Source organism: Zingiber officinale, chromosome 11A (assembly GCF_018446385.1).
Source record: "Zingiber officinale cultivar Zhangliang chromosome 11A, Zo_v1.1, whole genome shotgun sequence".
Lineage (NCBI taxonomy): Eukaryota > Viridiplantae > Streptophyta > Magnoliopsida > Zingiberales > Zingiberaceae > Zingiber > Zingiber officinale.
Window position 1 is genome coordinate 97,035,048 of NC_056006.1, and position 15,092 is coordinate 97,050,139.

General features: G+C 39.0%; 2 protein-coding genes across 2 annotated transcripts; both read right to left on the bottom strand.

Moving 5' to 3' along the window:
* Positions 1–595: 595 nt before the first annotated feature.
* Positions 596–2,078, bottom strand: LOC122030839. Its single transcript, XM_042589885.1, has 2 exons — positions 1,505–2,078; positions 596–835 (listed from the first exon to the last, which is right to left on the bottom strand). The coding sequence occupies exons 1-2, from the start codon at positions 2,061–2,063 to the stop codon at positions 729–731; spliced, it is 666 nt and encodes a 221-aa protein (XP_042445819.1). The 5' UTR covers positions 2,064–2,078; the 3' UTR covers positions 596–728.
* Positions 2,079–4,020: 1,942 nt separating this feature from the next.
* On the bottom strand, positions 4,021–12,049 carry LOC122032070 (mitochondrial adenine nucleotide transporter ADNT1-like). The gene is made up of 8 exons (XM_042591322.1): positions 11,678–12,049; positions 9,559–9,607; positions 6,810–6,973; positions 6,174–6,211; positions 5,461–5,573; positions 5,249–5,362; positions 4,558–4,902; positions 4,021–4,466 (listed from the first exon to the last, which is right to left on the bottom strand). The coding sequence occupies exons 1-8, from the start codon at positions 11,842–11,844 to the stop codon at positions 4,383–4,385; spliced, it is 1,074 nt and encodes a 357-aa protein (XP_042447256.1). The 5' UTR covers positions 11,845–12,049; the 3' UTR covers positions 4,021–4,382.
* Positions 12,050–15,092: the final 3,043 nt, after the last annotated feature.

Here is a 15,092-nt window from a genome sequence, read left to right on the forward strand (position 1 = left end):
AATTGATATAGATGCTCTAATGGTATATCGTCCTCAGGACTATGGTGTCATAGTAGGATATCTAGGTTGTCACTCAGGCACTCTCGGTTTGATCTCTAGCTATAGTGTATTTGTTAAAAAATTTCCTTTAAACGAGGAACATAATCAAAGGATGTTGAACTTCTGGGATGTCTGCCACGTGCGCTTCCCGATTTATCCCCAAGACCGGTAGAAAATTTATGTACAATTAGACTAGTCACTCCTAGAGGTAGTCATTAAAACTAACTGGATTTATCATTTTAGTTCCCAAAACTATGGTGCCGCAATAGGATATTCAGGTTGTCACCTAGACACTCACGATTCGATCCCCAGCTATGACGCATTTATAAAAAAATTTTGCAATTAAAGATGCTGGACTCCTGAATTAGCCACCGCGCGCTGAGCCATCAATGAGGCTAACAGATTACAGCATCTCATGAGTGAATAAATGATAAAAGACATGAATAACAAGGACATTAAGGGCGATTCGACATGATGTGCTGCAGTTTCACATCTCTAAACCATCAGATAAATTGCAATATTTCAGAGTGGAGAAATGATAATGAGAGACATCAAAAACAAGAATCAAGATGATGGATCTATTAAAGTTCAAATCCAACACTACTCAACCACACGGTCCCAAATTACAATCAACACAAGCCAAACGCATTCTCTCCCTCACAAGCAGAAAATGTACACTCCCAAGAGCCTTAGAAGAGCTTGTAGGGGGAGGAGGCATCCAAGGGGTGGATGAGGTAGGTCAGAACCAAGGCCACCAACATCAGAAGATAAGCAATGCCCTGGTCAATTGATGTACCTGACAAAAAAGATAAAAGCGGGGGAACAATGATGGATTTTAGTCTTCAAGCAATAGCTCAAAATATGGAGAAAGAACAAGTTTAATGGGATATACTGACCCCATCCCATGGTTTGATGATTAGATAATGGGATGAACATAAAACAAGTTTTTTTTTTGAAAAAAAAAAAACAAAATTAGAAGCATACAGTTAACGGTGATACAGTCAAGAGGGAGCCTTTGCAATGTAAGGAACCATCGAGAATAATGAAACAAACAAACGATCACTGAAAGATTCAATGAGCTCACAGATATCACAAAATATGAAATTCATGGTAAAGAACCCCACTATTGATGAGATCATAGCATACAGTAAGAAAAACCTATTCAAAATGAAGAAACAAGATCCACAGGCTTCAACACGAGTTAGGATTCAGAAAGGAAACCGCGCCCATTATTAAAAGATGATAAATTCAAAAAACAAAAAAGAAAAAGAGTAGGGGATGCCAAGAAAATCCGCCAAAATTTCACTTTGCCAAAACTTGAAACTGTTAGGTAAGAGAGCCAGGGAAAAAAAAATCAGAGTGCAAAACAAAATGAGACGCGTTAGGGGAGACGTAAAAAAAAGAGCGGATTTGACAACTAAATTAGCAGATATGGAGGAAAGAAGGGAATGGGAGATGAGATTACCGTCACTGGTGGGTGCGGGAGCGGGGGCATTGGCTCGGACGGACGGCGCGAAGATCGCCAAGGCGAGGACCATGATGGCCGCAAGACCAAGCGAAGCCCTAGGAATCCCTGCCATTTGCCTCCGAGATCTGCCGCCGCGAGTCGGAAAGCAAGCAACACACCCTGCGATCTCTCTCGCTGCCTCTTCCTTCTCTGCGAGAAGAACAAGGAGGAGGGGGAGAGAGGTTTGGAGGGTGGCTATGTGATCCGATTGGCCTCCGCCTCCGCCCTCGGGCAGCTGCTCTTGTTTCCTCTTCGATCCAGTGATATGTCGCCGGTACAAAGCGTTTCTGGATTTATAGCGGTTTGGGAGGGCGACGAATCCGGTACGCCGTCGGTTGTAGCGGTCCCTCCACCCAGGTGAAGGGAAGACCGCCTCGGGATGGGCCCGCCGAGTCAAGCACCAGCCTGGCGGCCCGGTTTTGTCGGCCGGAGTTAGACCACGTGGCGACCGGCCCACAAACAGAATACGCACCGCACAGCGCGACAGCGCGAGAAATAAATAAATAAATAAAATCATTTCATTTTAATAATATTTTTTCTCTCTTTTTGTTTTAAAATAATTTGGGTACAAATCGACAAAAATGGCAGAAGGGTAGAGGTAAGATTTTTTGGATCATTTTTGTAAGAATGTGCCATTTGAATTTATGATTGGATCATGAGCTGATAGTAAATAGTTATTCTTTTTTGAATTCATGATTTCTATTAAATTATAATTTTTATTTGGAGCGGACGATTAGAAGATCGTCTCGGGATGAGCTATGATCCGGCCGTAAATAATATGATAAGCCGTCGGATAATTTTTTTAATAAATAAGTAATTTAAAAAAATACAGAATTAATGAATTATCTGCCGCGAATACTTTTTCAGTTTACCGCAGAATGTTTCCGATGACTCTTGAAACCAAAATTGATCCATTTTCATTTAAATTAATGATAAATTTGACGATCAAGAAAATTCAAACTGTATCTTATATCACATGACAGAAAAACGTTCATACATATACCACCGAGATGAGGAAAATATATTTATGACTATATTTCTTTAATATAACATTCTCAATACGAGTAAAATGGTAAAAACACATTTGATAAAAGATTCACTCTTCATCCCACTTGGATAAAGAAAATCATAAATAATTACTAACCTATTAATATAGATGCTCAAGATATAAGAAAAAGAATACTCAGATACGTCAAATTTCGATCCCAAAATATCATATGAAAACATCTCCACCGCATTGTCCGAAAGGAAATGGTAAAAACATATGACAAAAGGTGATTCGCTTGCTCCCAACATCCCCGCCAACTCATCTCTAGACCAACACGACAGAAATAAATCACGAGTAGTTACTAACCATTAGTGCAGGTGACAAGGTATGGGGGGAGGCATGCTCGTATACACCGAATTTTTGACAATACTCTATGTCTTAATCATCGTACCGCCCTAAGGGGACTAGGAAATGGAAAAAAAACATGTGGCAAAAGGTGATTCGCTCATCCTAGTGCCCCCGCTAACCCATCTCTCGGCCAACACGACGGAGGTAAATCACGAGTGATTACTAGTCATTAGTGCAAGTGACAAGACATGGGAGGAGGCATGCTCAGACACTCCGAGTTTTGACCTTAAAATCTCATATAACAACACGTCATGTCTTAATCACCGCATTACCCCGAGATGACAAAAAATAGAAGAAACATGGTGACAAAAAAACTATTACACTCGCCCCCAATGCCTCCTCCACCAACCCTTTCTAGAACCAACACGAAGGAAGTAAATCACGAATGACTACTAACCTTTAGAATAATAACTAACACATAAAGGAGACATTGACCTCGACTATATTCAGATTTAAATCCCAAATCTCATGGTGGCTAAATCATTCTGAGGGGATCGAAATAAAAAATATGATGACAAAAGACGAATACGCTAGCCCCCAATATCTCTGCCAACCCGTTGTAGGATCACCACGGAGGAGGTAAATCACGAAAAAAAATAAAAAACATGATGACAAAAAGACAAATGTGCTCACCCCCAATGCCCCCGCCAACCAATCCCAGAGTCAACACGAAATAGGTAAATCACGGACGACTACTAACCTCTCCAAACCTCATGATTATAACACCTCATACGTTAACCATTAGACTCATCCGAAGAGACGGACAAAAATAAAAAACACGAATCATGTATTGGAAGAGATAAAATAAAATTATTTGCTTTATTAACCCAAAGTAAATAACTAAATGAATAATTGATTGATAAAATAAGGAGAATTTAATTGCCAGATTTCAATCCGACAAAAAATAACTATGGTACGAATAGAATATTAAAAGAAAGAGAAAACTTACAAGGTTTTTTTGATAATATAATGAGAAAAAATCAATTTAAAAACATAGTAGCATCCCGATGTCAATATTTCATCTGAAAATTTCTCAAATATACCGTGGCAAACTCAATGGAATTGAAGATGACAGGCAAAAGAAAAAAAAAAGTCTTAATTCTCCATTTAAGTCATCATCACGGGTAACCCGTACAAGGGAGATACCAATCACATCATATTTATTACTAAACATAAGATAGAAAACTACCAAAGGAAAAGAAACTGCCCTGGGCTTCATCGTCGAGCATAAAAAGGAAAAAAGTATTCTCAAAGCATTCCGTGAGAGCTACGTGTTCTCTCAAGCAAATAAACTATTTCGATTCCAGGTGGCAAACTAGATTGCCTAGCTGGGCATCGATCTTCCGGCGTATAGATTCCCGACCTCCCATTTAATGAACCTACACGGACAACAGCCAAAACGCCTGCAAAATACCACTACTCCCGCTCCTAATTCAAGTTTTAGTCGGATATTCTCATTTCCACTCCAAGAACATCCTTTACACCCTCATAAGTCACAAATGCAATTGCTATGGATGGTACCACCTGAAACTCAAAATGACAAAAATATTAAATGAGACTTATTATGGTTGCAATTCTCAACAAATGACTTAAGATAACAGTACACGGCACTAACCTTTACTGAATTGGGTACAAGACCCTTGTATAGGGCCCCAAAGCCTTCATGACGCACAGTTTTCCTGAAAGCATCGACCATTCCGGTGTATTCCAGGGGAGCTTTACTGTTTCCTTTCCCTGTCACAACTGAGGCAGCATCTTTCCAACCAACCATTTGCATTCTTCTGCGAATGACATCTAGAGGGTAGGCAACTGTTTGACCGACCGTTCCCGCAGCAGCACCGCAAGCAAGCCTCGTGACAACACTCAATTCCGAGTCTTGGACAAGGCCATATGGGTTAGATTTGATTAGCCAATCCTTTAATGACTCATAGACCGCAAAATTGAGTCCAACATATGGAATCTGCAAAGACAATAATAAGAAAGTGCTTTGAATTACACTATCAAATATTCATATAGCAAAATAATCTGTCGTGGTTAAGTTTGGGATGGGATAGAAGGCTTCTTCTGGTCATGATTCTTAAGAGCTCTAAGCTTGCAGTAGGTTAGCCCTTACTATGTCAAAACTTCGTACTATAGGTTTATCATTTCAGATGTATTACCAGAATGACAAGAAAAAAGTTGGTTGAGTTTCTGTTGATGTTTTTCTTACATCTGTTTCAATGGTAATAAAAATAAACATCTATAGTGCCAACTATTTGGATGTGCCAGCTGAAGAAAATGAAAAATGAGATTCTAAGATCACTTACTACTCCTATGACAGATGGAAGCCACCCTTTGTACAGAGCACGGAAGCCTTCTTCACGATAAACAGTGCCTAATGCATGAAACATTCCTCTGTACTGGTAAGGTGAGTTTTTGGTCTGTTTTGGAAAACAATATATTGGTAATCAATATACGCTAAGAGTTAAAGGATATACCATGTAATAGAAGACATGACAATAGCAAGAGGTAGGAGCACCTGAACTGTAATCCTTCCACGGACCATATCCATTGGATAAGTAGCGGACATAGCAATTATACCAGCACATGCTCCAGCACCAAGACGTAATACAGGACTAAGTTGGGCATCTTCTGCTTGAGAAATACAAAACCATTCACAAGCACTCATAACAAAGAATGATTTTACTGATTAATTGAAGAGACATTGAGTGACAGAGATCTATAGTGTAGACTTTAATGGGCATTTATTTTCTAATGTCTTCAAAAATACCATCCAAAACGAATTAATTGGAAAAATGTTCAGCCAAAGTAGTGAATTTGGCCTTACCAAGATGAATGTGAGTTATGTACACTACATCCATGCATCCAACTAACTGTAGAACAAACAAGTTGGCCAAGAACTCTGGTGTCCTAAACCATATCAACTAAGTTAATCATGAACAACTGCCCATTCTTTTTTTTCCTAAGGTTTGTTGTATTAACAATTATCAATGGAAAAAGGTGGTACAGAACTACAGATACAATATCAAAGGCATAATTGCATAAATGTCAGGATTGACTCAGAAACTGGCTTACTTTTAAAAAGGAAAATCAATTTGATACAATAGGTGGATGTGGAATGCTGTAAAATATTCTTTTCAGTGAGTTAAAAAACAACCTAGCAATGCATGAACATAATATAAGGTCTGAAGATAAAAGACAAAACACACATTATATGAGGGCAAGGCGTACCATTTCCAGATTGACGCCGGTAAAGCCACAAAATTCCACTGATAAATATATCAAAATATTAGTAATAAGAAACAAACATTTTGCCCCAAAAAAAGAGTAATATAAAAGAAATGGCCAAACTAGGCGGCAGACCTATTTTTTGACAATCCATTTTGATTTTATCATGACACCTCAATTAGATTCCTTGAGTGAGAAGATGATCAAGTTAGTTTTAGGACTAGAAAATAGACCACGACCATCAACTTGTGTCGTGCATTCTTAATCCTGTGATAATGTTTATCATATTTTCAGGTCAGAATGTCTGTTAAGTCCAATCTTAGAAAATGGCACTAGAATAGAGCTAGCACTTGACATGGTTTGAGATGAAGAGATTTTTTTTTCTCACTAGTACTGACAGCATGTTGGATGAAGAAAATGTTTACTTAGTTAAATTGCAAAACTTACTTTTGAAGCAAACAGATACGACGAATAAGTTTCCAGAACAAAGAGGACATTACTTCTCGGAAAGAAGGTTTGGAATAATAATTTTAAGAGACTTGATAGTTAATTGACTAAATCAGAACAAGGCTTCAGGTTACAAATCTTGCAACAATAAAGGAGAATTTTGAAATGTGATTGCATGACATCAAAACTTACCTTGATGCTTGTTCATAGCTGAAAAACTTTACAGCTGAGTTTGGGACAATACGTGCACAATTAGTACCATTGCCTCTGAAAAGCCCTCGAAAACCTTCAGTTTTCCATATATGCTTGAGCCCTTGAATAGTTCCATTATACTGAATAGCATGGCGGTTTTGAACCTATATTTATCACCATAAATTCAATATGAGAAAACAAAAATACATTGTGAACGGCACATACCAGATAATTTATGAACAATATTGGACATAGTACAGCATCAACTCCATATACAAAGACATTAGTTGCAAAACAATACCTACCTACATTTGAACTTAGGCCATCTCACAAAAATAAATAAATGAATATATGGATAATAGCAATCGAAAAAGGTTTGACACAGACAACCTTGGTAGAGTTGGATGGTCAGGTAGTGGAAGTGGAAGTCGGAGCACATGGTTGGGTTTGTGGGAGCACCGAGAGCAACATTTGGTGGCCTTCCCTCAACCATTTGATGTTCCCAGATCCATCAAGGTGGTGTGGCATAAACCGCCTTGGCCCAAACAATCTCATTTTAACTCTTTTATTTCCCAGATACATACTCACTCATACGAATCAAATAATGCCCTTATTTTTCGAAAATAGTATAGCTTTAGACCTCAAAATTAAGAAAAAAGTGGCTTTCATGACACAAAGGGTACTTTGGGCATGAAAAGTAGAAAAGGCAAGAGAAGGTACGTGAATTAAGAAAAAAACAAATGAGGCACACCTTTTGAGAATTTCCCAACTTTTGGTGTGTCTGCAAGTTAATTTGCCAATATTTTCTTTAGTTTCTTACTATCATTCCTGTTGGCAACAATCTTGAGGGTCCGGTGTGATCATGAGTTTTGATGTTTGGGTAAAGGGTTTAAATTAAGTTTACCCTTGTATTTGATATGTGTATTTGAGTTGTGCAGGTTTATATGATACACATATGACTTAGCTTGATGGCTTCGAGTCCAGTGAAGGATGAAACATTTGAGGAATCGTGGACAAAATACGTGAAGGATGACATTGGGACAAGCCAAGGAAAGAGCACTTCGAGGCATACGTGAAGGATGACATTGGGACAAGCCGCGGGCTTGAATGCATCCGAGGGACGAGAGCCAAAGGAAGGAGGCTTGAAGACAAGAGGTCAAAGCTGTGAGGAAGAGTTAACTGAGTCGTGAGGGTCTGAGTGCGAGAGAAATGTACTCGGGAAGGGAAACCTTAGGTTTAAGGTTTTACCAATCGACTGGCAACTGGACCAGTCAACTAGGGCAGGACACAGAATGTTTCTATGCCCGACGGCTGAGACACCAATCGATTGGTAAAGAGTCGTTGGCAGAATCACGGACTCTGTGGAGTGTCGTTGACTAGCACCAGTCGACTGGTGTAAGGACTAGTCGACTGGTGTAAGGACTAGTCGACTGATACAAGGACTAGTTGACTAGTAACAGTAAAATCAGCTTGCTGATTTCCCCAAGCTCTATATAATGAAGCTTGGGGTGGTTGACCTTGGTGACAAAATTAAAGATGGTTAACCCCTAATTAGAGTCTCCAAGTTCTTAGTGCAATTCAAGGTCTTGATCGAGTTTGTGGCAAGATTTCTCCACCGAGGAGGATTGTGCTAGTCGGAGTTTGCCCAGGACTAATCCACTAACGGATAGAGATCGTCCATCTTACGGATAACCGTAGAGTAGGAGCTTTTGTTGGAGTTGCAGGGTTGCAAACATAGTCCCACATGGAAAGATCATGGATTTATAAGAAAAAGATATCTCCATTAGCATGAGGCCTTTTGGGTAGAGCCCAAGAGTAAAACCATGAGGGCATAGGCCCAAGATGGACAATATCATACTATTGTGGAGATATCTAAATTCTTTTCGATCCTACAATTGGTATCAGAGCGAGGTCGCTCTTCACCGGACTAACCGCCAGAAGAAGCATGAGCCAGAGTCATGATCCAAGATCGAACCATGTGGGAGAAACCTTGAACAAAGTAGGGGAGGCCTGAGTAGGTCAAGGTGACCCGATGCTCGAGAGGAGGTCTTGAGCAGGTCAAGAGTGGCCCGATACTTGAGGGGGATCCTGTGGTCCTTTGTTTGAGGGGGGGATTGTTGGGATTGCATGGTTGCAAACATAGTCCCACATTGAAAACACATGGGAAAGATCGGCTTAGGCCCAAAGTGGGCAGTATCATACTAATGTCGAGATATCTAAATTCTTTTCGATCCAGCTTTATCTCTAAACCATGTTAAACGAACGTGTTAGAGTTTTCATTTCTTTCTTGTCTTTAGCTTTTGTATTCGTATTAGTTTTGTATTTCCGTTGTGCACTAACGAATATGTAGGAAAGCGAACGTTTGGGGTGATCGTCTATCCAACCTCCCTTCTAGCAGGCTACAATATCCAACAATTCCTTCACTATGATGGATTCAACTTTACTATGGAATTTATTGACTGACATTGAACATGCTTTCTCAACAATATTTGATGGTTTGAAGGGTCATCCTTAGAAATTTTTGCTAAAGAAGACATGCAAATAATGAAAGAAAACACTAAAATGCAGTGATGCACAAATATTTTTTGATTCTGTCATATAAGAAACGTGTACTGTGGTAATGATACCTGAATCTCAGAAAGAAACACAAGATAGGTTTTTTCACATAAATATAAAGTTGCCAAAAAAGAACAAAATCAAAAAAAAAGGAAGGAAAGAAAAATGATAGATAATCCAAACAAAATGCCACCTGCAATAGGATTTTTAGCCGCTCAAGTGGAGCAACAGCTGTTCTTGATCTGCAAAAACATTGAGCGTATGTTTAGAAATCCCTTTCAATTCTTTTACTTCATTCTTAAATAATGAGAACACATTTGAAGAAAAAAACTAGAACTTCAGTTAAAGTTAGATAAGTTAGATTCACACAGGTGAAAATAATAGTGCAACATGAACAAACAAACCTAATTCCTTATAGACAAAGGATCCTCTTTAATGACAATCACGCACACTTTTGTCAAAATAGTAGCACTCTTCTTTAGAGAAAAAAAAAAGAGAAAAGAAGGAAAAGTAATTAAGACGAATAAGATGTTTTTCCAAAAGTTCCAATACGAGAAAAAATGTCATATACTGCGCCTAAGCATGGCAAGACTTTCTCAAAACCTTTTACATTATGTTGAGAGCCTTAAAACAAGTATCCAAGTATATGCCTAATCTCACAACAAACCAATCAAAATTTTATTTTGTTGCAAACTTGAAATCTTGTTATGAAAATACATGATCACCTTATTTCAGGAGGATTAATTCTAGTCCCAGCCATCTAAAAATTTATACAAAGTATGAACTGGTAGTATTCAAGATCCAATATACGCTTCAGCAACTCATCTTCATAGTATTGCATATCTGCTAATGATACTGAATTGCCAATCTAAATGCTAAAATTAACAATTTTCAATAACAGAGTTTATAGAGACAAGAAATAAAGCAATACAATTAATTAATCCAATTATTTTGATTATTAGAGGTTGGTTTCCTCGAAGTGATCATTAATGGAGGTTGATTCTCTCGAAGTGATCATCCTATCCCTCTTTTCTCCATTTTTTTTTTTATGTGATAGGGTGCAGGTTCCTTTCAAATGATAGGATCCCCAAATACACATTCAAATAACACTTCAAGATATTATCCTTTAGAATAGGTAGTTAGATTTATTATTAATTTTCTCTTTCAAAATATTATCAGTTAGAATAGGTCGTTAGATTGATTATTAAAATGAGTACCAATCTAACAAAATATGAACCAACAAATCCAAAAAATGACAAATTTTAACTTTTATTCTGAAGAAACCAGAATTGGTAAGCACTAGGGGTTATACTTTTAGTATTTGTTTACCCTAGAGGATGAAATAAGCTTTAATAGCTAAGAAAAGGCTCTGAAAGATCAGCTAGTTATCATTCTTTTAGGGAATTGAAAAATAAATTCACAGTAGTAAAATAACACACATTCCCATCTATACTATAGTATTTATACTGACAACCTATGTGCCTAAAGAATTTTTGCAGTAATCAACAACCAAGATGACTCTAACCCAAAATGTTCATTTCTAGTTGACTATGAATTGCCATCATTCAGGGTGAAGGCTCATCTGGCTATCTAAAATGAGTAAACACTGAAAGAGTCTCCCAGCACCACTATGTATTATGGATTAGTGGAAATGTTCTGACCAAACTGAATTCAAATTATTAAGTTTGTGCCGAACTGAGCAGGGACAGCCACACGACATGGATGAGGTGGACTTCTGGCAAAAGTACAAACCAGAGCCAAAGGATTTCAACTCTCATTTGCTATAGCTCTCAAGGTCTATGCATAAGCCTCTGGCATTACATATTGGATGACATGCCAGTTCACAGGCTAGAATTGTGCAGTGTGTCAGCTTCGTATGGTTAGTTAGTCAGGCTGGTATCATTTGTTAGAGGTCAATCGGAATGATGACTCATTCTGAATTTTATGAAAGACTACCAATCTGCATAAAATTCAAATCTGTATGAACACATACCATATGATAAGTAATAAGGAGTTAAAAGTTATAATCGTTGAGCTTCAGACTTGCAATAATTATTCCGCTGAAATGTCGACGTGACTAACGACATTTTGGGAAGGGTAAGACTTGCAAGAAACAAAAAAAAAAACGAGAGAACCAAGATTACAGGTCAATAGGTCATAAGAAACCAGAAAGCAACCTTTGCACCCAGACACGATCAATGAATAGTTGGAAGAAAAAACAGGAAAGCAACTCTAATCATCAATAATTTCAAGAAAAAAAAGGACAGATCAGTGTCAGTCAATATTGGTGAAAAGAGACCAAAGTAACTCACACTCCTCCCGCTACTCCACCGGCCACAAGGGACTTGCAGATGCTCAGGATCGCGTGACTGGGAGCCTTGACTCCCTCTCGCGCGAGCTTCGCCTCCTCCGCGAGATTCACTATCGTCGTCACCGCCGATTCCCCCGTGCTCTTCCCCACCACATCCTCTGATGCCATCAAACTCCGCAGCAAAGATCAGATCGATCTGAAAACCTACACGGACCGAGCACTTCGGAGAGGCACGAAGCTTCCCGGAGGTCCTGGGACAAGCGGATCAAGCGAAGGCGACCTCCATTGGCTCTTTTCTTTCCTCGAAAGTGGCGGCGAGAGGTTCCGTTCTCCTGAGGGGGAGAGAAAAGAAAGAGGTTCGCTTTGTGCAGGTGTCAGACGGGGATACTCACTCTTTTACCCCGCAGTGCAGGGATCTGTATTGTCATGTGGGTCCCGCTTGAAGACGTTGTGCGTAAAGCGGGCTCTCACGTGTGTATGTGTTGGGTACAGTAGATAGGAAGGAGCCATTGTGACGAAACGATGATCCTGGCGGACACTGCGAGAGTAATTATTTGTGGATAGGATATTGTTTGACTATTGCTTCCTGATAAGAAATTTTAAGAATATAATTTGTTTTGTTTTTGCAGCAATGGGGCCAAATTAGCTGTTTATAGGGAAAAGTGGCGAAGCATCTGGTTCATGCATGGTGATTTGATTAATTTTGTGGCCGTTATTTCTTGATTTTTTTTTTCTGATTAGAGGGACAAAAGGTGTGGGCGATTCAACTCATATTAATATAAATGAGGTAAATCGTAGATGATCATTAGTTATTAGTATAGGTGATGAAAATATAAAAGTGTTGAATAAAAGCGGAGGTAGAAGAGGTGGAAGTTGAAAGAGATTTCATTGTGAATGAAATTTTAGTTTCACGTTGAGAGTTTCATGATATGATAGTTAATTTATATTGATTCACATGTATCGAGGATGTGAACAAATGCATGGGGAGAGACTCTCTATCATGTGTGGGTGATAGGGGTATAAATCTAGGGTCTGGATTGCACTGAACCATGTTGGTTCGTTTGTGGGCATGACCTGCGTGTGTTGAATGTTGGACCGGTCGAAACCAATATTTTACCACGTAAACTTTTTTTATCATTAATCAACCATTAACGTTGTCGTTGATCTAAGCTCTTATATAAGGAGACTTCGATCACAAGCAGAAGACACACAGCGACACAAGCTTCTCTCCACCTTCATTCTCTCATTCTCTGTCGTGCAACTCCTGCTCGGCAGAGTGCCCGTGATAACATTCGGATGCCTCTCAGTTCGTCGTGACCACTAGTGTTGGATGGAATCATGGTCAACTATTATATCCTGGGAAATAGACGACTCGAGTAAACCTCAAAGCACTGGCGAAGGTGGGCGAATCTGTTTCAAGGAAACTGTGTTAGTCGCAGGCCTCGGTCAGTTTTCCCAGTCGGTCTCTTCATCCATCCGGTCGACCTCTCTATTCGCCTAACCTGTCTGTCTGCTTCGCCTGGTCGGCCTGTCTGTTCGCCCGACTTTCACCATCCCGCTTGGTTGTCTGCTTCGCTCGATCGGTCAGTCTACACTCGACCTACCGCTACTCCCGGCCTGTCTGCTTCGACCGGCTTGACTGACACTCGACATGTCTGCTTAGACCGGTCTGTCTACGCTCGGCCTGACTGTTTCACCCGACCAGCTTGTTTGCCTGTCAGCTCGCCCGGCCTGCTTCTCGCCAGGCCTTTCTAATCGCCCGACCTTATTGTTCGATCACTTTGGTTGGACTACTGATCTGTCTGATCGATCTGCCTGTCTCTTGACTGCTCAGCTCAGAAATACAGACCTGCTGCTCAGCGGATCTGCCCGCTCGACGACTGAGTCCGATCAGCCGCTCTTCGGTACGTTGCAGAAATCAGCCCCTACTAACAGCCTGAGATTATCCGCTCAGGTCATCTCGATTGTAAGTTGAATTTAGATTCTATAATTTTAAATTCAGCTAAGTCTCTAAAAAATCTCTGACAACAAATTGTTTTTTCCAACAAGAAGATATATTTAGATGTGTCGAGTTTTAATCCTAAGATTTTATGTGATAACTATCTCAATCATCGTACCATCCCGAGGGGACTATTCGTAAACTTTAACGTCGTTATTTTTTTCTCGAAATAATCTAAAATTTATGTGATGATTAAATAATCTTAAAATTATGCGATGGTTTATATTTTTTTTGAAATGTTCCTATGTCTTGTGTCGCCAAGAGACCAATAAACCAAGAGAGCAATTATCCCGAGAGTCGAGGGTCGAGAAATCTAAAAGTCAAGAGTTGAAAAGTTAAGGAGTTGAGAGATTAAAAGAGCAAGAGGTTAAAGAGCCAAGAGATCCGAAAGGTAAGAGTCGAAAGATCTGAGAGAAATTAAAGAGTTAGAAGACCTGAGACTTTTCTATGTTAAAATTACCTTAACAGTTTTTATCAATTTTTTTTATCTATATAACGTCTACTAATGATTCTCGGGATCAAGTGCCGAGTTATTAATTTAATTATCTCATGAATTTTCTATTGAATGAAATTCATGGCAATAGAAAACTCGTAGAAGAATCTATTGGCAATGATGTTTTAAAATGGTCGAGTTCAACTAAATTATTTGGATATATTTCATGAGAGATTTAACTTAACTTTAGCATATTTGAAAAGAGAATATATTTGGATATAAAGAGATTTATCCCGTTACATCTTTTTAGGAGTTGATTCTAGTGGAATCGTTCGTCATAAATGATAAATCTCATTTCAATAAATGCTTTGAACAATTTCTAATAAAAATTAATGAGAAATAGCTGCCAAAAAAATTTTCAAATAAATTTTATGGAAGATTCATAAATTTTAACTATTTAATTCCATCTCAATGCTTTCGTTTAAAAAATGAAAAAAAAATATATAAATAACATTTTATGTAAATTTTGCTGCATTTCTAAATGGTCATTTTCCCGAATTTAATAATATTAGGCCTCGGACGACTGGGCCGCGTGCTAGCACAGGTCGACCGTCCACTCCCGCGAACCGAACCCGGTTTATATATATATTTTTTAATTCAATTCGGGGAAAATAAAAATCAACAAAAACTTATCAGAGCGAGGTTTCAATCCTCAGACCTGTGGGTTATGGGCCCACCACGCTTCCGCTGCGCCACTCTGATTTTTGAATTCTCATGGATTAAATAGATATTTAAAGTTATTTACAAGCCATTCAATTCGACTCCGAGGATGACGAGCACTTCAGTTCTTGCCAATCCACTAACTCTCCATGTCTCACTTATTAAAACGACCACTCACTGCACTCACACCATATGCTGTATAACTTTATCCAGTTCCCTTCATTTGTCTATCGCAATAATCAACTAACTTTGAGAGTTCACGTC

Coding starts and splice junctions, on each gene's coding strand:
- LOC122032070 (XM_042591322.1), bottom strand. CDS start 11,844: ATGGCATCAGAGGATGTGGTGGGGAAGAGCACGGGGGAATCGGCGGTG. Junction 9,608..11,677: donor GGTGGAGTAGCGGGAGGAGT/GTGAGTTACTTT, acceptor ATGTTTTTGCAG/ATCAAGAACAGCTGTTGCTC. Junction 5,574..6,173: donor CCGGCGTCAATCTGGAAATG/GTACGCCTTGCC, acceptor TTTCTCAAGCAG/AAGATGCCCAACTTAGTCCT.
- LOC122030839 (XM_042589885.1), bottom strand. CDS start 2,063: ATGATTTTATTTATTTATTTATTTCTCGCGCTGTCGCGCTGTGCGGTG. Junction 836..1,504: donor TCCCGCACCCACCAGTGACG/GTAATCTCATCT, acceptor CTTTTTTGTCAG/GTACATCAATTGACCAGGGC.